At 35.5% G+C, this 23,681-nt stretch overlaps 2 protein-coding genes across 3 annotated transcripts in view; one reads left to right on the top strand and one right to left on the bottom strand.

The window, feature by feature from the left end:
• The window catches only part of LOC114937950 (unconventional myosin-Ie), a 38,574-nt gene that overhangs the window by 9,548 nt on the left and 5,345 nt on the right, over positions 1-23,681 (bottom strand). For both annotated transcript variants that reach the window (XM_029311615.2, XM_029311614.2), the window contains exons 2-10: positions 21,563-21,688; positions 21,308-21,397; positions 21,127-21,221; positions 20,458-20,635; positions 20,213-20,375; positions 19,509-19,616; positions 19,222-19,350; positions 18,737-18,933; positions 18,216-18,383 (exon numbers count right to left, since the gene is read on the bottom strand). In XM_029311615.2, the coding sequence (XP_029167448.1) occupies positions 18,216-18,383; positions 18,737-18,933; positions 19,222-19,350; positions 19,509-19,616; positions 20,213-20,375; positions 20,458-20,635; positions 21,127-21,221; positions 21,308-21,397; positions 21,563-21,688 (1,254 nt within the window). The remainder of the gene's footprint in view (positions 1-18,215; positions 18,384-18,736; positions 18,934-19,221; positions 19,351-19,508; positions 19,617-20,212; positions 20,376-20,457; positions 20,636-21,126; positions 21,222-21,307; positions 21,398-21,562; positions 21,689-23,681) is intronic.
• Positions 3,040-19,478, top strand: LOC114937951 (uncharacterized). The gene is made up of 3 exons (XM_029311616.2): positions 3,040-3,597; positions 14,546-14,749; positions 16,950-19,478. The coding sequence occupies exons 2-3, from the start codon at positions 14,547-14,549 to the stop codon at positions 17,623-17,625; spliced, it is 879 nt and encodes a 292-aa protein (XP_029167449.1). The 5' UTR covers positions 3,040-3,597; position 14,546; the 3' UTR covers positions 17,626-19,478.

Genomic DNA, 23,681 nt, shown 5'->3' on the forward strand with positions numbered 1-23,681 from the left:
GCATTTATGTGCAAGAGAACCTAAAACCTAAGGGGAAAACGGTCGGTTCTCCAGATAAAGAGAGTTCGCTCAATCTGACGGACAATTGCACTCTATTTGGATTTGTTTGGAGCGAGTAATCGCGTCTCTCGTTGCCGGTTAACTTTCCACTTGACGCGTTTCACCTTCGACCCCGCTTATTTCGCTTTACCGTAGATTTAAGGACGCCCGACGGATACGCGTTCTGATTTCCGTATAGCCTCGCGGAACAACGAGGATGCATTGTCGTGCCGGTCGGGGATCGGCGAGGATGCAACCCAGATGCTTTGCCTATGTAAACGCTCGCGCCCATTTGGGTTTCCGGCGGCAATTTCCTCAAAATTAGATTCCGTTAGAACGGAACAGGGGACAGTAATTAAAAGCTGGCGCCGTGTGTAACGAACGCGCACGTGCGACCCGTTACGTAATGTACATTCTTCGTCTTATTTCTTATCATTTCGCGATTAGGACGAAATTATCGTCGCTTACAATAGGCGATCATTTTTTGCTTATACGCAGAAAACAAAGAAATGTCAAATCAACAATTTATATGAATACTCGTATATATGCAACAATATATAATCTTATAAGAATTTGCGAATAATAAAATATGTTATTTTACATAAAAATAAGTTATTTTCTGTCTAACATTTTTTTCCATCCAAGACAAATTATTCTTAAATAATAAGATTTATATTTTTCTTGATTAAACTATATAAAATGTTTTCATTTAAGCAAATTTTTATATACAAGTATATATAAGTTTTGATTTGATATATCTTTTTTCTGTGTATGTAAAACAAATCAGTAGAAACATCGAAAATGTCAGACACTTTTAGATATAGAAAGAATAATATAGCTATTACAAATAAATGTTCGATGAATAAGTTGTTGGAATTTTATATATGTAGACATTTTAAGAAGAAAGGTAACTCTCTCACGAATTCTTGATATGCTTTACTTTATCGACAAAAATTCGATTAATTTTACACACACACACACGCACAAATGTAGGTACGAATATATGTATATGTATTTAGGCCAACACTTTTCATTCTACACTAAAAAAAACATTTGTTAACTTGACTAAACCTTTCAACTAATTGTAAATATTATATTTTGTTAATTGAATATATAAAAATATTTAAATTAAATATAACACAAAACATATAATTTGACTTAAATACTAATATATATGTTCAATTAACAATACAATAATTTATAGTTGAAAGGTTTAATCAAGTTAACAAATTTTTTTTCAGTGTCTTTTATACATTAAGTCCAGTGTTTGCTGTTATCTAAATAAAATTATATAGATGATCATCTATAGATAAAACGTTCGCGTCATCTTATCTTCATACAATATATAGATAATAAAAATATATTCTATATCTGCATTTTAGATTAAAAAAAGTATCATCTTTATTAAATTATCTCGAATAATTTTCAGATTTGGTTTAGAATCACATAGTACATAAAAATACTTAAATAATAGAACTTAAACAGCAAACGATAAATATTGATAAATAAAAATATGAATACATATATTTGTATATCCCTTTTATAATTTACATTTTTTTATAACTGCGTTTACATATGCAGTCTTAAAAATTATTACATAAAAAATATCTAGATGAATCGTCATATAATTTTATCTTTTATCTAGAAATATTTAAAACAAATTTATCGTCGTCTTATCTAAGATGAATTTCCATATTTTTATCTCATCTTTATCTAGCTAATTTTAAAATCATCTAACAATAAACACAACACTGATTGAATCACTATTTTATACATTCAAAAGAATAATTATGTAAATACAAATGTTTATACAAAGTGTATCTAAATAAGTGTGAAAAAATTTAATAGATGATTCTTTGTCGAAAAATTAAGCGGGGTTTATTCTTATATACTCTTATGTCTCTCCCTGAGGGAATTAAAAAAATGAAACTTGGTGGATATTTTCCGTTTCATTTTTTTTAATTTGTCTGAAATTTGAGAAAAAAAATTCCTCCTTAATTTTGAAGAAGAATCATATGCTAAATTTTTTTTGCACTTATTTAGACGGTTGCATCTTTTCGATTATGCAGAATTTAAAAAATTCTCAAATTTTATCGCTTTTATGGAAACACATGTATGATGTTCTGACGCTCTCATTCCGAATGAACGTTAATGAGGTAAAAAAAAAGGTCGCGACTAATTAGATCAGGAGTCACAAACATCACGCTCATGGGAACCGCGTTCTATTGTTGCCGGAATTGTTGGGAGAAGGGAAGGGCGTATAAAAACGCAGATAATGGAGAAGATAGATGTGTGTATTCTGGGTTAACGGCGGTGAAAATAAGTGAGAGAGAGGGGAATTAGCCTCATCTCGATTTCACGAGAGATCGCCGGATTCGTGAGACAGTTAGATGCCAAATGTCAACTCGCGGTCAAACTATTTTTCCTCTTACGTTAAAGCGGCACGAGACGGGAATTTCTTATTACGATCCATATCTTTATCGATATACAGAAAGATTAGTTTGTCACAAAACGCGCACGTGTTGCTCAATTTTTGCGACAAGGCAGAATTTTGTCTATAAAATCAAGTATATATTTTCATTTCGAATAAAATTATTTTGACAAACCAATTCAAATATCATTCGATATTGTGAACGAAAGAAATTTGGAGAAATATGTCAATCTTATAGTAGAACACAATAATGATAACTATATACTTAAGCTTGCATTCTTCGTTTAGTCTTATCAAAATCTGGGACTAACTGTATTTTTTATCGCGACGTACATCGGAAACGCAAAAGATATCATCTTAGAGATATATTCGTGGAGAGTTCAATGGTCACTGTGTTGCGACAATGTTAACTTTATTAGGAGATTTACAGCTATTGCATCATTAAGTGCATATGAGATAAAGCTAATCTATAGAAGCACATTTAACGACGAACGATAAAAGCTGGATCTGTTCTTTTAGCGAATACATATGCATGCATTTCTTTATCTTTAAAGCTATGCATTTTAATTCTTTCATTAATATAGCAAAATTATTTTTTTTTCAGAGATACAAAAAATAGAATCAATTCCTCCATCTATTCTTCCGATCAAAAAAAAATCGCTCTTTTCGTTGCAAAATATATTTGATTTTCGCGAAGCACGTGTGTGACGAGAAGAATGAAAATAGAATGATACTCGGGGCCAATGAGAAAATTTCTGTGTGCTTGGAGTGGTGGCGGCCGCACGTGGGAAGAGCGAGCGAGGGAAAGAGCGAGAAAGACACCGATATCGCTTCACTTAGCTATTTCATTACCTTCACTCGATCCTTGGCCGCAGTGCAACACGGAGCCGCGACCAAGTTTCGTCGTCGAGAGCCTCGTCGTGGGTGATACCGATCGGCGCGATCCTCGCGCGCACGCGGACGGATGGATCGCGCGTTGCATAATAACAAGACCGATCCGAATCTGAGTCTCTCGCTTGAAGGCTGATGAAGAGTAACGATCGCGGACAATAAGACCGAGAACGAGATCCTGTACTTGCATTTGCAAACTGTGCTCGATCCAACATCATATGCTCGTCGCTCTTCAGGTACGTTCTTCAAGCTAACTTTTATTTTTCTAGTACAAGGTGTGCCGTGAATCACTGATTTACATACGGCAGATTCCTCACGTCATTTGGAGCCGATTTTTCCTCAGCAAAAATGTCGGGCCGATCATGATTTTCAAGTTATAAGTGATTGAAAATGAAGGATTTGCACGAACTAACTATAAAAGTCTTGTTGGAAACAGAATATTCATAAAATCACATTATTTAGTTCATTTCAGGTAGGGAACGCGCACTTATATTTTTGTAATACAGGGTACCCAGTGAATCACTGATGTACAGTAGATTCCTGGGGGTAATTCGGAGACGATTTTTCCTCGCAGCAAAAGTGTCGAGACATCAATAATTTTTGAGTTATAAACGATTGAAAATAAAGGCTTTCTCGCAAACTAACAATAAGTCTTATGGAAACAAAGTATTAACAAAATCACATATTTCAATTAATTTTAGGGAGAGTTTACTTTAATAGAATTTTAATTTAAGGCTTATAGTTACAAAGATATATATGATGGCAAAAATTGAGAACATGTAAAATGTGACATTTTCGCTGAGAAAAAATCGGCCATCCTGTATATGACAGTGTTCTATTTTATTATTTTATTCTTATTTAAATTATTTATTATTATGTTATTAATCAAGTTGGCACACTGAGAAAAGCTATTTAATTTCAAATAAATGTGTATTTCAATAGTGCCATTAACACTATTTGTTTGAAACAGATAAATATTTATCTGTTTCGAAAAAGGATTTCTTATATCAAATTAAATATATTTATTCACGGCAAATCAATATTATTAGTTTCATACAAATGGTGTTAATGGCACTATTGAAATACACATTATTTGAAATTAAATAGCTTTTCTCAATGTGCCAACTTGATTAATAACATAATAATAAATAATTTAAATAAGAATAAAATATTGAAATAAATATTTATTTGAAATTAATAACTTTATTTCAGTGCAACATATCCCTTTTTAATATGAAATTCGATTCTATATAAATAAGGAACGGGAGCACTCTTGATTAATTCGTTATAGTAATTTTGGGCTTTAATCGAGATTTATTTGCGGATATCTTCTTGTGCAAATTGATCAAGCGCTCAACAGTCGCATTTATGTCACGAATTTTGCGACAGCAGTTTCACGAAGTAATCAATTTTTCAACAGCATGTAGAATATATAAAGAAGATTTATCGCTCACAATATGACGTGTCGATGTCGAAGCGTGGATATTCAAGTTTTATCGTCGCGCTCATAAAGATGACTAAAATTTGTATCGTGATAGGTGATTTATATATAGTAGAACAGTTTCGGATTCGCTAGAATGTAAGAGAAACTAGCCGGAAAAATCTAAAGGCGGATTGCAAAATATGTTATTAACTGAAATTTGTCTTGTTGCAAAAGTACGATGGCATACATTACGGAATAATATATTTGTCATGGAAATTTCAAACGAAGAAAGAGAATCACATGACGATTTGAACGTCACATGAGAGGAGAGGTTGAGGCGTTTAGTCGATATGCATTTATACATGGATGCTTCGCAATCGTCAATTTGCGTTAGATTAAACCGCTCGACATCCGCCAATAATCTTCTAATGGAACTTAATTGCTTTGGCGTTGCGAAACGCTATTGTAATCGCGAACGAGAAGAGCGACCGCAAAGTTGTAATCAAAACGAGCTCGTTAAACGTCACTCCCAATGTGTATATATCGCCTGCGTAAATTTGCGATAGATATTATATTTTACGATACGTTTATCGTTATTTCACTTTTTCTCCCTCTCGATCATTTTCAACAAATTTCCACGCTCGATTAACGCAAGGAAAATAATTAGAAATCACAATTCCGTAAAAAAATTCGTGTTTTCTTGTTCAAAATCCCCGTTAAAATTTTTTGCTGTTGGGTTAATTGAACTTAAATGTTAAATTATTAAAACAACTGAAAAGATGTAAAATTAACACAATATGCATTTATTTTTAATTTTTCACAATAAATATGCTCTGCAGTGACAAGATTTATCTGTTAAAATTTACAGGAAGAAGTATTGATTTTCTATTTTATAAGTGGGGATGATAAAATCTAAAATTAACATATTTTTAGTTAATTTTTACATTAAAACTGTTTACACAAAATGTATTTTAAATTATTCCAAGTTTTGCATTTATTTTGTGTTAAAATATTAACATAATATTTGCGTCATATTATGTTAAATTAACATAAAAAATTCTGTGGAAAAAAGGCAAATCAGTTGCGTCGATCAATTATGCCGCGATATCAATTAACAATCATGACAATCGCTTCGCACGATTTTCTCTCCGTTAGATCGAGGAGCATCGCATTTCGTTTTCATTTTCGATAGAATAGAGCGCGGGATGACTTTTCGATTCGCGCGCGCGAGTAAAAAGTGGGCAGTTACGTAAAGGGTCAATTAAGCGCACTGTTGCTTCGTTTCGCGTCCGCTGTTGGGATAATCATGATCGATCTATCAAAGCGACTGCGACCACGTTTTATTCAACGTGGAGATCCTGTTCCCTTCCTCTCCGGAACGAGAAAAGGCGCGGCGCTCTGATTGCAGTTCTTTTTGTTCCCTTTTTTAACAGCAAACGACACGTAACACTTTTTATATTTTAATATTATATTTCTTGCGGCAAAAGAGAACCGACGTATATAATAATTGTCACCTTCCTCATATATTCGTCGTGCACGAGGGAGTATCCTAGTCAGTGTTGTGCATAGATGATTTTGAAATTAGCTAGATAAAAATGAGATAAAAATATGTAAATTTATCTTAGATAAGATGAAGATGATTTTTAAATATATCTGGACGAAAGATAAAATTATATGGCGATTCATCTAAAAAATTTTCTATAGTTAATAATTTGTAAACCTGCTCATATAAATATTATATAATATATAATATTATATAAAAAATGCAGATATAGATAATAGATATTTTTCTTATCTATACAAAGATAAGATGACGGCAAAGTTTCATCTATATAATTTTCTTGAGATAATAACAAATACTGATTCTTCCTCCTCGCCTTAGGATGTCATAATGCCTGTCCGAATAAGAGCAGGAGGAAACAACGTCGACGTTGTTTCTTTTTAGCTCGAAGGATCGGCGAATGATTAATCTAAATGAGAACGCATAACTTGGGCATACATATAAAGGTTCCTCTTTCGAAGTCGCTAAAGGACACTCTCGAATAACAAGGCCTGAGGCGCAGCCTCCGGGCCTTGACCACAAGAAGACTCTCACTTTTCATTCAAGTGTGAATTTAATTGCTGCATCTCCGCCTTTCTCGGTGAACGATAACGTACGATCGAGAGATTCTCGCCGAAGATATTTACGTAAGAATGTAAGCAAGTGGCCGTAAGTGTGGCGTGGGAGTCGACCAGTTCGCATGCAACCGGCAACGTTTCCTCGACTTTCTAAGTTCCGATATGGCGCGATAGCTCACTACAGTTGACCACATCGCCAGCTTGTTTTTTTCGTTATCCACGTGCGCGATTCGGTTCCGCGATCGAAAGCACCTTCTTCGAGGAATCCGGTAACCGCAGTGTTGTGCTTGGATGATTTTTAAATTAGCTAGATAAAGATGAGATTTTGTTTTGAATATATATCTAGATAAAAGATAAAATTGTATGGCGATTCATCTGGATAACTTATTCCAGGTAATATTATTTTCAAGACCGATGATTTTAAAATTAGCCAGATAAAGATGAGGTGAAAATATATGAATTCATCTTAGAAGATATATAAATATATCTAGCTAATGTAAACACAGTTATAATAAATTTAATTATAAATTATAAAATTAAATTATAAACAAATTTAATTATAAATTATAAAAGAATATAAGAGAATATATTCTTATACTTTTATTTTTAAGTTTTTATCGTCTAATGCTTAAGTTCTACTAATTAAGTATTTTTATGTGCTACTCTGTGAAGATAATCTTTTTTCATCTAAGATTCAAATATATAGATAATACACGGAGAGAATTTTCTCTTAGAATTTACCCTCAAAATTATAGTAATCGTAGGACAATATTGAAAGAATTTTATATAAGAGCTTCTCTGATTAAATATTTGCCACAATAAAAAATTACATAGTAAAATTAATCGAACATATTGTATTTTATATATCGTATTGTGGTAGATATTAATATTTTTTATTGTGGCAAATATATTAATTAAGAGAAACTCTTACAAAATTCAAATTTACATATTTTTATTATCTATATAAAAATAAGATGACGTTAAAATTTCGTCTAGATAATCATCTAAGTAATTTTCTTTCGATAATAGCAAACACTGACAGTAGCCGCGTATTGTCTCGAATATTTCTCGAATATCGGTCCATTGTCCGGGCATCCTCTCTCTTGCGTCGTTGTAAAAATATTTATCTCACAAGAGCCGTATTTATATCGATCTAGGGGAAAGCGAACAACACAATGACGCGAAGGCACGAAAGAAAAAAAGGAAGAAAAAAAACTTTCTTTCTCGTTTAGTCGACGTCACGCGCGCGTGCGCGATTACGAATACTAATTAATCTAGTGAAATCGGCACGCGTCATCGATTCCTTTATTTAACGAGCGTGAACTCCTTCGATTTATCGTAGACATAATATATACGCGATATTGCGATTACGGACATAATAAATTTTCCATCATGTGAGCAGAACAATACGCCGGTTAATTAAAAATGTGCCGGTATAACATCCAATACACGCGAGTCTCGAGGTGTTTTTGATGTGAAATTTAATGATTACTTTCATAATAATAAGTATCTAGCGAGAGATAGATATAGCGTGGCGCGTGTAATAGCGATGTTAATTTGCAAAGAACGTTTGCGAGATGACGAGAGAAGGAGAAAAAGAGAGGAGATAGGAATTTTTGCTTCCTCGCGTGATACTTCTCAAGCGTGTAAATATATAGCTTATCTCCGCGAAATCGATCGGACTTATTAAATATGCGGAATAAGTTTATACGCGCGGATATATAACTCTCGCCTCGAGACGATTATTACTTATGAATCTCTGTTTACGTTCGAGTTGTTCGTTCCAGTCTCGGAGGCTGCGACAATAAATTGTCCACGTCCCACTTCGCTATTTCGTCTTCATTCGCGAGATCCACATACACGTTCATTTTTTTTTATTATTCGCGCTACATTATTCCGAATGGAATGACTTGACGCGACATTAAATTTGATCTCGCAGATATACGCGAGGAACGAATGGTCTTCCATTATGATGCCATATTTTGCGGCGGACATTCATTAATCAGAACTGAAAGCGCGACAATGAATGGAGAGATAGGTTTACGAATTTCTTTCTCGTCCTATTTCAGCGGACAGTCTCTCTATGCCATTCTATAAGCATACAAATCTATATCATTCCACTTGCGCAATATCTTACGATCAACGCGAAGATTTGCAAGTATCTCTTTCATTTAAATCGGTAATAGAATTTCTAAGAGTTTCTATCATTAATTATAATGTTAGGAATTTGTTGAATCTTGAAAAATTGCTCAGAGAGATATTTATGACATTCGAAGAAAATCGCATCAAATCTTCATTTGCCGAGCTTTGTGATTTTTTCTTTTCAAGGAAATTCCAATGACATTCTTTTGCCGGCGATCGAGGGAATTCTAACCGATTAACGCAAACCGCGCGATTTCGATTATTCTCCGACCGCAAAGAAATCAGTCGAGGAACCTGATCGAGTCTGTAACTTTCTCGAAAATTAAACATTTACTCGTACAGCCACTTTGCAGATGTAGGAAATTAAGCAACGATAAGCAAGTCACAATCATACATTTACGCAGGAAATTAGACGATTTGTCGTCGATATTGAAAATTGAATGGCGGAAGAAGGAAAAATCTTGGTGTTATTTAACCGGTTGATTTGTGGCTATTTAAATAATATTAAAATGACAGATTGAAAAAACTCTGATATATAAATATTAATTTAGTTGTAAAAAGGACCAGGAAGAGCCAAGCACACATATTAGGCGCAATACAATTATTTTTAACGTTTCGGTTCATCCTCAGAATATCAAAGGAAAAAGTATGCAGAGATCAGGATTCGTCCTTTGTTCTCTTCTCTACTTTCTTTTGATGGGAAGCTGAAGATGGTCCAAAGAAAGAGGATCGAAACGTTCAAAAGAAATATACATAGAGAGAATTTTCTCTTAGAATTTACCCTGAAAATCATGGTAATCGTGAAATAAAATATGGTATTATAAAATATCAATATGTATGTACATAGTAAAATTAATCGAGCATATTTTATATTTTATTAGGTATAGATATAAATATTTTTTTATTGCGGTAAAAATATTAATCTGAGAAACTTATATATTGACCCACGACTGCCATGATTTTAGAGAAATTTAACTGGCCTTTTATATACTTGAATTTGTATTTAGATAATATATTCTAGGCTCGTGTAGATCGCATAAACGATGTGAGGGGAGAAAATCGACAGAAAGAAAATGCAGGGCAGTGCACTGCGGTCGGCATGTCGATGACGTCGCGTCGACACGAAAAATGTCAAGCGCGCGAGCGGTGAGAGCCGCCGTTTGACAGTTCGACTCCACGTGGAGTCGCACGCTCCGCTTCGCCGAGCGTTAGCCGAGCACGTTCACCGGGGCAACGATTGCACTTGCACTTTTTAAGAGAACCTGTTCGCCGCCGATCGAGGTGGGCGAACCACACCTACCTGGCGACGTGAATCGGCCGAGTAGATCTCGCGAGGAAAGAGAGAGAACACCCGGGGACTCCCCGTTATACTTTTGCCGAGAGCAAACGGTAATGCGAGATTACGGGCGGAGAACTATTGCGAGAGAATCCTATTTTATTATACAGGGTGTCCCAGAACTGGCGGAAAAGTTTTTAATGGCAGATTCCTGGTATCATTTGGAGACGTTTCCTTAGTGAAAATGTTGAGGGAGGCCATCATTTTTAGCATGTTCCCAATTTTTGTTATCATGTATCTTTATAACGAAGCCTTATATTAAAATTCTATTAAAGCAAACTCTAGCAAAAATTAACTGAAAAATATCTCATTCTGTTAATATTTTATTTCCACAAGGCTTAGTTTCCAAAAAAATCTTTATTTGCAACTGCTTATAATTGGAAAATTATTCACTGAGGAAAAATCGCCTTCAAATGATACCAGGCATTTTCCATTAAAAACTTTTCAGTTCTGATATACTCTGTATATATATATATATATATATATATATATATATATTCTAATGTAGTCTCTATTTTGTGAAAGATTTATTCGCGATTTAAAGCATCCCACTTTCGATATATTTTATATGCAGCTGTACGATCATTTTCTTTGCATACTTTGGATGTAGCTTTCCTGCAGGGAAGTCATTAGTCTAATCAAATTACTTAATATTTTATTCTAGTATATAGCAGTAATTTAATTAAATTGTGTGATGTCGAAGAACTTATCGAAGAGATATTTGTCTTGAAATATTATATATACTTTTTTAAACTTGTTACTTAATTGCGTGTGAAATAATGATTTAAAAAGCGATCTCAATCTCTTAGAGATCCTCGGAGATCTTTCAGCGGCGGAAAAAAACAATCGTATTCTTGGCTAATAAAATTACCAGCAAATTAGATTGCGATATTTTTATAACCACTTATATCGTTTTATTCGATGTACGTGCAAATTGTTTGGTCGATATGTAAACCGCTCGATAATTATTTCCGCTTTTTTTTTTGTGAAAAAGTAATTACCGCGGGCTATGGACCATTGAGCCTTTTAATAAATTTCTAATGGGAGACGATATAAAGCGACAGAAGGAGAAAGTAGCAAATAAAATCGAAAAAGTTCCCTATGATTTCGACGATGAGAATGGAAAAAGTAACGATTTTATTTGGCTTGCAAACGAATATACTTTCACGCCCGAGAGAGAAAGAAAAAAAAGAGAAAAGGCAACAATTTCATTCGTTCTCTTTCGGGAAACATTGTCTTCTTATTTCGACGAGGAACTATCGAATACGAGGAATCGAAGGTATAAATTGGAGAGAAGATTCTATGGCTTTGTACGAAGGAAAATCAGATACCATCGACAATTTGATCTCTCGAAGGCGAGTAGGTTCTTCAGGATGGGGCATCCTGGTTACTTGACGATTCGAAATGCGTTTCGTTTCCTCGGCCGCGCCGATAATAGCGTAGAAAGGAGATTTTGCGTCGAGATAAAAGGATGAAACCGCGCGCGAAAACAATCGCACGTGGCCTAGCCCGCCTCGTTTCTGAAACCAACCTGTCTGAAAGCACCGGGCTCATCGTGAAATCTCACGAAAGCGGCCTTTTCCGCGGCCTACTCACGCACTCGTATCTCTCTCGAGCAGCATTTTTTCTTATCTTTCGAAAGAGTCTCTTCTTGTCTTTCGAAAGAAAACGCGCCAATCATCAGCAGCATTGTAATAATTACCAGTGTTGATGAAAGTTTTACGTCATTTTATCTTTATATATGTAGATGATAAAAATATGTATTACTTATATCTACATCTTGGATGGAAAAAATATTATCTTTACTAAATTATCTAGAATAATTTTCAGATAATTTTGGTAGAATTTAAAATCATATTTTAAAAACATAAAAATACTAAAATAGTAAAACTTACCATAAGTAGTAAGCGGTGAAAATTTATAAATAAAATGAATGCATACACGGAGAGAATTTTCTCTTAGAATTTATCTTGAAAATCATGGTAATCGTGGGATATATATCTCTTCATCTTATCTAACAATAAGATAAATTTACATACTTTTATCTCACCTTTAGCTAATTTAAAAATCATCTATAAGCACAACACTGATAATTACACGAATGTCGCATGAGATGTAGGAGATATACATTTGACGCAAGTCTCTTACAATCTGACCAATCTCGCTCTAGGCGAATGCATTATTCGAGAAAATAATCTCCCGATCCCGTTCAATTATTGCGCCATCAGAGTCGGAGAGCTGGATGCTTATTGGAACGTATCGTCGTTGCTAGCGGCGCGGACAATTATCATTTCACGGCTAAACTGGTGTAAAATTTATACTACAAGAACGGCGGAGATTTCATCCGCCGCGCCGCATTGAAAATTCATTTTCAACTCGATTCGAATCTCGAATCGTTCGAGAGAGTCGGCGCGAATGTTGAGAGATCGAAAACTAGGCGAACCAGGTATCTCGCTAGTGTTTCACAGTTATCTTAAATCAAATTATATACATGAAATTTATCTTGACATCTTAATTTATTTTTATATAGATAATAAAAATATATATCTGCATCTTAGATCAAAAGTGTTATCTTTACTAAAAATTAAAGCCATAGCGCATAAAAATACATAAGTGATAAAAATTTACAGATCAAAGTATGAATACATTTTTACATAATTTACATTTTTTTACAACTGCGTTTACATAAGCGGTTTTAAAAATAATATTACTTGGAAGTTATCTATAGATATATAATTTTATCTTTCATCTAGATTAATAAATAAATTTCTCATTTAAGATGAATTTACATATTTTAATCTCATCTTTCGCTGGATAATTTAAAAATCATCTAAGCACAAGACTGGGTAAAAGTGGCGTTTTAATTACGTTTTCTCGGAAAAACGCGATTCTCGGAAACGGATCGAGAAAATTGTAGGACCCCGTCCAGGTAATTATTCCACACGGCGATTGTCTCGGTATATGCATTCTCGCGCGCTTACGTAATAAGGAAAAACAAGAGAAATTGTATCATTTTGTTCTTCGAGTGGCAGGAACAAGGGGGCCGGGCACGTAAAACTTTCACCACGTTTATTACTAACGGGTACACGTCGTTACGTCGACGCGTGTCTCGGCATCGCCCCGTTATTTGCGCGGCTTTTCGGCGGTTTCGAAGGAAACGCCTCGTGAAATCGTCCGGGATCCGCCTCTCTATTCCGACTCTCGAAAGAATATAACACGCTACACTCTCGCGCAACCGAGATCATAATTACGGAAATTCGGTCTCGCTGTTCTCGCGCAACCAAACGACTAATCGCACGTTATTAATTCTTTCCGGCTTTGCAATTTCAATTCAACTCATATATGTATATGCATTGTGACTCTTACGTAAAGGGGACGTTGACCAAGACTGGAACGGTCCCTTCAATTTCTCTTTGACGTGTCTTGATCGCGGCCTTCAATTCGCAGAAGCAGACTTCGAGCTGCCAGACAAATTGGAAATTTTACATTTCATATTTTTTATATATATCATGTTATTTGTATTGATTTTTTTCTCGGTTAATTAATTCGGTTTTTAATTAAACGTCATTTATTTTCTTTCAACTATGTATCTTGGTCGTAACTTGTGAAAAATTATGTAGCACAAAGACTCTATAACAATATTTGTTAAATAGTTGTAAAATATTTTTAATCCGTTTGTCACGAAGGTGCAAACAGAGTGTGTTTAAAAATTACTTATGTACTAACAATAAGCCTAAGTCTTTTTATTATAGAATATTATAGAGTATACAAGGTGTTCCGTACCCATGAACCCTTTATAGTGGATTCATGACGTCATTTGGAGACGATTTTTCCTCGGTAAAAATGTCGAGGCACAAATAATTTTCAAATTATATATAAGTGATTATATAAATAAAATATTAAAAATATCATAATAAAATATTATAATAAAATAAAATATTAACAGTTAATTCAGTTAATTTCAGGTAGAGTTTATTTTAATAGCACTTCAATTTGAGTCTTACAAAAATACATGCTGGCAAAAATCGGGAACATGTCACGACATTTTTGACGAGGAAAAATCGTCTTCGAAGGACGACGTTGGGAATCTAACTGCACATCAGTGATTCGTTGGGACACCCTGTATTATGTAATTTTGAAAAATCGTATATAAGTCCTTTTGCAGGATGTCTTGGAGAATCAACGTCGTGTTGCTCGTCCTGCTCGAGCTGACCACGTCGGCCATGGTCCTGCCGAGGCCACCCTCGTCGCATCCTAATCGCATCCGTCAGGATCAGGACTTGTCGGCGCGTAAAGCGCTCGAAGGCAAGTCCCTCGACGTCTCCGCGCGAGACATAGACGTGAACATAGACCGACCCGAGGATTACAGGTATTTCTATAGGAAGGCGACGTGTTTGCTCTTCGAGCGGCCTTCTCTTCCTTACTAGCACTTATCGATATCATATATGCGGTTCTGCTGCGCAATTCACTTTCGCTCGCTAGGAATCGCCGCTTTAACTTGCAATTATACACAGTAGAAAGATTTTTGTGTTCTCTTGTTAAAAACGGTCCCCGTTCAAATTTTTGTGCTCGATATTTAACACCGTCGTGTATTCATTTATTATTACTGTTCTGTTAATTGAACTTGAATGTTAAATTATTAAAACAACTGAGAAAAATGTAAAAATGACACAATGTGTATATCTATTTTTCATTTTACACAATAAATATATGTTCTGCTTTATTAGTGACAAGATTTATCTGTTAAAATTTACAGGAAAAAATGTTGATTTTCTATTTTATAATATAAGTGGGGATGATAAAATCTAAAATTAACAAGTTTTGCATTTATTTTGTGTTAAAATATTGACATAATATTTGTGTCCCCATTTAACATATCCATATTATGTTAAATTAACACAAAAATTTCCGTGGACCGTTTAGGACATGTGATATCTATTAAATTTAACAGAAAAAACTTTCAACTGTGTAGTTGGAAATAATCCGGGACGATGATTCGTCGTTGCAAGATATATTTTTCAGAAAGACTGATAATATTTTATTTTTGAGATCTTAATAATTTCCTAATATATATGTATGTGTATTAATGGCGTCCGCAAAGGGTGGCAAAAGGAGCATCTGCCCCCCATTGGAATCAGTAAAAAAAATTAAGCATTTGCTCTCCTTTTGAATAAACGCTGGAATTTATTTGCATATTTAATACAAAATAATAAAAATAAAAAAAAATAAAATTAAAAAATCTAATTATGCCCCCTCCTGGAAAAAATTGTGCGGACGCCCATATTATTGGACGATGAATATCTTGGTGCCCCATTCGATAGCTAAATGGTTCTCTTCGGGAAACTCTCCCAACTGACTCACCGCGATTAGGAAACGACATTCGCTCCGAGGCCTCGCGATTCTAAGCCGCTCGAACAAAAGCGGAAAATCCCGCTCGTTCTTTCTCACCGCCAGAAAGCGGCCCAATTAGCGGCAAATGAAAAGCCGTCGTCGTGGCGGCGCACGAGAAACGTGAGAAACTCGACCGAGAGTAATTGCTCCCGTGGAATTTCAACGACGGTAGATTTACGTGATCGCAATACGTATCTTTAAGACATCGATAAGATTGAAAAGAGGGCGGGAAGAGAAGGAGAAGGCGAGCAATCGTCAATTTTGAAAGCAAAGTACCGACCGGATTAGCTTCGCGATTCTTTTTTCATTGCGGCCGCGATAATCGCTGCGGTTGGGTTTAATAGTCGCGAATTTCCGCCAAGAGGGGAATCAAATCATTTCTGAACAATGACACCTGCAAACGTCGTGAAAAGCGAATAACGGGGACCCGAAAAGCAATCTTCCGCGAATCTCTCGCGGATGTTGATCTCACCGCTGTAATGTCGGATTAGCTTTGATGGTTGACGGCTTCTAATCGCAACCGTTATTCATGCTGTATATTTAGGATCAATTTTCTGAAAAACGCCTTTATCCGCTTGGATCTCTGGCGATTCCTAATATTCTGCATCCAAGAATAATCCTACTTGTGGCTTATTCCAGTGCGTAGTATAGGCGATCAAATTTCATACCAAAGTTAGTTTTCATTCGTAAATTTTTCGGTTGGCACCAACTTCAGTATAGTTTTCGATCGTTTATACTCTGGGTTGGGTAATAACTAGTTAATTAGTATTAACATTATTTTCCCAAGTTAAATTTTTTCATCTCTGAATACCATTATTGTTTTTTTATAAGTTATAAACGTAGGTGTTATTTTTAAATTAAATTATTATTAATTTTTTTGTTTATTTGTCATCAATTATAATTACCAAAAAATATATTTTTATATCAAATTTCTTTGTCATTTACTATTATAAATTTTCCAAGAATTAACAAATAAATTCCAAGTTAAATAATGTTTTTAAAAATTAACATTTGATCTGACTTCAGTTAATTTAATCTTTAAAAAAACCAACTTACCCAACCCTATTTATACTACTCATTGGAATAAGTGACAAGTAGGATTATCCTGAAGTGCATAATATCGGAAAGCTGGCGCAATAATCTCGATGCAAAGGTGAACACTTGCCTCGCTCTTCCAGATTCGTCGAAATCGAGCTGCGAAACGCGGACGAGATGGACGCGGCGAATCTGCAGGGTCTGATGCACGCGATGCTGAATAATCAGCAGCAGAGCAGCGAGCAGCCGCAAATCCCGAGCGAGCCCGGTTATCCGAACCCCGAAGTGGTCCCGCACTCGATTTTCGGAGTGCGCGACATGGGAGGTCCGAGCCTGAACTATCGCCTGGACAGCTTCGACGACGAGAAGCGCGTCTTGCTGAGGTCATCGCCGAAGCTGGACGAGAAGCTGTACTACTTGAAGAGCGGCCGGCCCCGGGTGTACGTGAACGTGCGCGGGCACAGCGGCTCCTTCCGCAAGGAGACACCCTCGTCGACCTTGACGGCGACCCCTAGCGAGGGCGCGGTGGGCTACCTCAGGGTGACGCAGCCCTTCGAGAGACAGACCGACTGGAAGCCGCGGGACAAGAAGGCTAGGCCGCCCAAGAAGTTCGACCGTCGCGTCGAGGAGACGCTCTACGAACGAGCGGACGATCCCTCGACCACGGAGAGCTCCATGGTCACGTCCAGCGAACTGCCCAAACAGATCCCCAAGCCGCCCAGCAAGATCCGGAACCCGATGGCGCAGACCACCCCAGTGCAGAGGTACGCGCTCAGGAGGACGGACATCTTGCCGGGATACGGCTTCGTCGAGGAATGAGGAGAAATTGCTTTCTTCGCAAAGGCGAATCTCGAACGCACAAGCTCGAAAGTACAAAAAAGATACGACCAAAAAGAAGAATGACGGTGGAAAATTTTATTTCAATTATCGAGTAATTATTCGCGAAACTTATACAAGTCCGACATTTTCCAAGTGTCAGGAAATTTGAGAGATGTCTTGGGGACTAGCTGTGATTAATGACAAAATTATCTCGGCGAGAATCTAACGTCATTCAATTTCATGTCAAGTCATTGGCTTTAAAAGCTTCATTTTGATGTATGCTTGATATGACAACTTATGATAAGAATACATAACTCTCTCTCTATATATATATATTTATATCGTTATTTATACAAATTAATATATTTTTATGTTTATCTATAATATAGAGAATTAAGATAATAGAGTAATATATTAACTTGCAAAGCGACGAGAGATAAGCGAAAAAATGCACGCTGAACCGTGCTAAAACATTTTTACTCTCTCATATTCTTTTGCAATTGAATTATCTTGAACGAAGAGAGAGATATGAAACACTAGATTACTATAGTGTAAATTAAAAAGAAACTGATACATGAACGGAAACTTACCTGCTCTGCCTTTAACGTGAGCTCGATGAAGATCTGCTGTAATTTTTCGTTCACGAAATTGATGCAGAACTGTTCGAAGCCATTTTTCTCAAAGATCTCGAAGCCGTATATGTCTAAAATTCCGATCTCGTATCCATCCGTGTTTGTCTCCATGGCGGAATTGACTTTCTGTAAAAATCAATGTCAATTAATCGATTAGGCTAGATTTAAGCGTTTTTATAGAATTTTAGATTATTGAAAAAAGTTATCGATTGGAAATGAATATAGCAAATGTATTTTTGTCAAAAAGATCAATTTTCGTCAATTTATTTTCGAGAAACGTTCAAATTGATCTTTCATAAAAATTCATATATTCATTGCATAAATTTTAAATTTTATATTATTATACTAATAAAAACTTATCGCTGACAAATAAAACGCGACCGATTAGCGTAAGATAGATTTTTTTTGGTATTTTTCATGTAGCATTGAGACTAATTGTAAGTCTTTTGAATGAATTTGGGATGAATGCTCCGTCACACCTGGACTAAGTAGTCGAAAAGTCTAGCGTAGACATCTTTTGCCAAGGCATCCCTCGTATAAAGAGCCTGTTCCACATTCAGCATCACGTCCACACAATCGGATTGATTTCCCCATTTCGACTCGAATTCGCGAGAAGTGAGTTTGTGCGATAGCTGATCTGCTGCAATTCCAAAGAGATGGGCTGGAAACTCGAGAACTGAAAATATATTCATACGGTTAGGAGAAGCTTTTGCGGCAGAAATATAAATAATATATATATATATATACATATTATATGATTACAATTAATTTATCTTGGACCAACTGATAGGACACGATAGATTGTAGATAGATAAGTCAAAAGCCGCGCGATTAATTATATATATTATATATATAAAAAGTTAGATTTTATTATTTTACTTAGTAATTAATAATATAGTAGACTTTTAAATTATATATAATCAATCACTATTGTTTTTTTATTTCTCGATAGATAGTGGCTTACATTTTTTATCGGCTATTTGCGAATAATTTCCGTTCTCGGCAAACTGTATATTTCCCACGTGAAGTATCCCAGCTACCAATTTGAATATATCCATCACTTCTGTGTCCTTTATATTCATCACGCTCAACGCTGCAAACGATATATGATTATTATAAACAATACGATGACGTTATTGTTAATTAGAAAAAAGAAGATAAAACGATGTACTGGAATAATCGTACATTATTAGTTATTCAATTGCACAAAATGAAAAAATAGATTGTGTGATATAATTTAATCCGTCATACCTTTAAGAGTTTCCTGAAAATCCCGCGCATCGTTCGTGCCGTCCACCGTATAATTGCCACCATGACTCAAATATTGATAATAATCCAAATTCGTTAATCCGAATTCCGCTGAAAAAATTTAAATGTTTCATTAATATCGCGACTCTAGTTTAATTTTTTTTCACATCAGCAATCATTTTCGAGTTATTATTAATAAAACTACATTCTTCGATTAATTTCAAGTAGAGTTGATTTGAATAGAATTTTAATTTAACGCTTGACTACAAAAGATGCACGATGGCAAAAACGGAGAGCATGCAAAAAATGATGATCTCCCACGAAATTGTCATCGAAGAAAAATCGTCTCTAAATGATCCCAGATTCGTTAATCCGAATTCCGCTGAAAATATTTAAACGTTTCATTAATATCGCGACTCTAGTTTAATTTTTTTCACATCAGCAATGATTTTCGAGTTATTATTAATAAAACTACATTCTTCGATTAATTTCAAGTAGAGTTGATTTGAATAGAATTTTAATTTAACGCTTGGCTACAAAAGATGCACGATGGCAAAAACGGAGAGTATGTAAAAAATGATGATCTCCCACAAAATTTTCATCGAAGAAAAATCGTCTCTAAATGATCCTAAAAATCTACTTTTGAACGTTAATCCGGTCTTTACGGGACACTTTGTATATAATATTTGTCAATTACGTATGCTCACACTTCATCTCCTGATTGGCGCCTGTCGCCAGCTGATAAAATACATGGAAATTTCGCTCGCCCGGATTGTGACGGGTTACTCTTGACTTTTCCAGGAGAAAATTCGAGATCTTGCCACCGTTTGGCTGACCTCCCGAGCCAAATTGCATCTCGACGTATTTTCCCTGAAAATATATCGAGCTTACCTTCGCGCTCTTTGTTCTCACGAAATAGCGAAAATCAGGGAAAATTCGTATGAATACGTACAAATCTACTGCTGTTATTATTTCTCACGGTCTTCGCGTTGCCAAAGGCTTCCAAAAGCGGGTTCGATTCCAGGATTACGTCCTTTACCTTTTGCACCTTTTTGCCGCCACCGCTCACCCTTGCTACGTAGGACATTATGTATTTTGCAGCTACCGTTTTTCCTGCGCCAGATTCACCGCTGCAAAGTAAATTCATTTATTTTAATTCAATTTTATTTCTCTCTCTCTACTCTCTATATTACTATAAATTTAATTAAAAATATATATAGTAAAATATACGAGTATATTTTTTTCGATATAAGAACGTATTGGCAAACTTGAGAAAAAATGAGCTTCTAAGATTTGTTTATCGTTTACTGCTTAAGTTCCAATGAAGTATTTTTATGTGCTATTCTGTGAAAATAATCTTTTTTCCATCTAAGATTCAAATATACATAATACACGGAGAGAATTTTCTCTTAGAATTTTCCTTCAAAATTATAGTAATCGTAGGACAATATTGAAAGAATTTTATATAAGAACTTATCTGATTAAATATTTGCCACAATAAAAAATTACATAGTAAAATTAATCGGAATATATTTTATATCTTATTGTGGTAGATATTAATATTTTTTATTGTGGCAAATATATTAATTAAGAGAAACTCTTAAGAGTCTTATTTGTTTACCTTATGATGACACACTGACTTTCGTTGTCAATCAGCATGTTTCTATACATTTCGTCGGCCAGTCCATAAATGTGCGGTGGATTTTCATACGGCGCCTAAATAATAACAATAACTTTATAGTGTAAAATTCCGATATCTGAGAAAAAATGTAAATCAATATAAAATTTATACTAGCACTTACCGCGCCTTGATATATCTCAATCTCCTTCTCTCCAAAATACGGCATTTGCTTGAAAGGATTAATCGATACCAACACGGGTCCGATGCATGTCTGGTGTAATTGTTAAGAAATGTTTCAATTACCATTATTTAATTAGATTATCGCGATACGCCTTGGAATTTGCGCAGATTTTCTCTTCACCGAGAAACAATGATATAACCCTCTGACATTTAATAAAATAAGAAAATATCCAAGTAATAGAGCAAAAAAGGATACAAATATGTAATCGTCCAAGTATCTCTTTTTGAGATTCTCGATGATGGACTCCGCGTTGATCTTCGGCAGGAGGACCATGTCGTCCACCCCGGAGATTTTGACATTTTGACTCTGCCAGTGGTACACCTGAAATTGTAAATTAATTTATTGACCGTAATCACGTAAATCGCGCAATTTTAATGTTGCTGCAAAGGCGAGGAAAATTTAGTCAATTACGAATGAATCATTTCGATTCGCGAGCGAATTGGCGAGCGCAAATCACGAATCCAATTTACTGATTCGTATCCAATTACTGATTTTTTTTTTCTGTGCCGAGAGTATCGCAAGCTTATTTGCTCCGACATTTCACGGATCGCCCGATTTATCGATCGCTTCCGTTCTTCTTTTAACAGAGAGGTTCAATCTGCGCTTTTGCCAGCGCCCTTTTACCTATGTAGCTTATAATAGACGTTATACTTTATGCATTATTTATATATAGCGTATTTTATAAACAAGCTTGACATATTAAGGCAAGACTCGATGTCGTAGCACTATGCACTCTCTATACATTCTGTCAGAGATGCGTTCGAAAATTTTTACATCGTAAAAGTATAATCCTTATTCAAGTATCTGTTCATGTATATTTATTTCGTCGGATCGGAGTAGAAAGGAAATATTAATAAAATTGTACACATCGAGATTTTATATCGGAGTCTTTTTCTCTTTCTATTTATTTTACTAAATTAAATAATTTTCTCTCTCTTTCTCTCTCTTTGTATAATTATGTAAGCGATTTGCATACGCGATAAAGAAAAGAAACCGTACCTCGAGTGAGAACTGGTCGTACAAAAACAGTCTAAGAATGGAAGTTTGATGTGTGAAAAAGAAGAAAGAGAGAGAGAGAGAGAGAAGTAGAAACGAGCATTCTCTCGGACGTTGGGAAATGTGAGAAATCAAAGTCAGCGCATACGGAAACTTCCGGTCGGGTGATTCTTTTTCGACGACACCCATATGAAGGAGAATCTAATATAATGCAATTTAATATAATGCAGCTACATGTGAGATGTATCCTTCCGTGACCTTCCCTTCCTTGACGGGGCATCCATCTTAATTACTTTTTAAACGAGCGGTTATATAATCCATCGTAGGAAGTCGGTCAAAGTCAATTAACGGATTAATACGAGTGACGTTTATTGATTACGGTCTTACAGATAGTAAATTATATAAAGTTACATGTATATTTCGTATAGAGCAGAATTAGATAACATTTCTAACTTTAGGAAATGTATTAGGTATACAAGTATATAAGAATTTTTGCATCGGTCGCAGGATTTTTTCTATTCCTTCTTAATTTTTTAAATTCAATTTTTTATTATTTTGTAATTTTAATATTTTTATATTAAATAAAATAAATTCCAGTCTTTATTTAAAAGGAGAGCAAATGCTTAATTTTTTACCGAATCCCTGCGGAAGCCCATGAATGTATGTAATCCGCGTATAATTTCCTGCCCTCTCATCCTCTCTAAAGACCGTATCACCATCGATCGTGCCACATGTCATTGCATCGTTGACATTTTGGCCATAACGGGATCGATCTGTATTGGCAGAACAATTTGCGCAGATGCAACACGCGAATGAACTCGTAAACAGAGTATAAAACGGCGGCTGAAAAAGTCAGAGAGAAAGAAAAGAAGAAAATGGGATTTCGATCAATAGAGGGTCGGGAAGCGAACAACACGAATGTCCAGATGTCCAGGCGATAAAACGAGCCGAATGGATACGCTTCCCGCATTTCTCTCTCATCGCAGTTTCAGCGATGGACAAATTTGGTCAACACAATTGAAGCGACCGGTCATCAAGCTGCTCGATCAACGAGATGAGAGAGAGAGAGAGAGAGAGAGAGGGCCATTGCGGAGTCGGTTAATTATGACTGATGGGGCTACTGACCGCGCCATCGATCGCATAACGTTCCCTCTTGTTGTACGACGCGTGCCATACATACGAGAGAAGAGAGAACAGAGAGCATGATTTCACGGCTTCCGCCGCAGCCGGCGCAATGAAACTGTCTGTTCGTTCACCGCAGTTCCGCTGCCGCGCCGGCGGTCGACGAGATATCGTTGCTGCCGTCGTCGCGAATGTC

Source organism: Nylanderia fulva, unplaced genomic scaffold (assembly GCF_048542155.1).
Source record: "Nylanderia fulva isolate GAGA-0341 unplaced genomic scaffold, ASM4854215v1 Scaffold4, whole genome shotgun sequence".
Classification (NCBI taxonomy): Eukaryota; Metazoa; Arthropoda; class Insecta; order Hymenoptera; family Formicidae; genus Nylanderia; species Nylanderia fulva.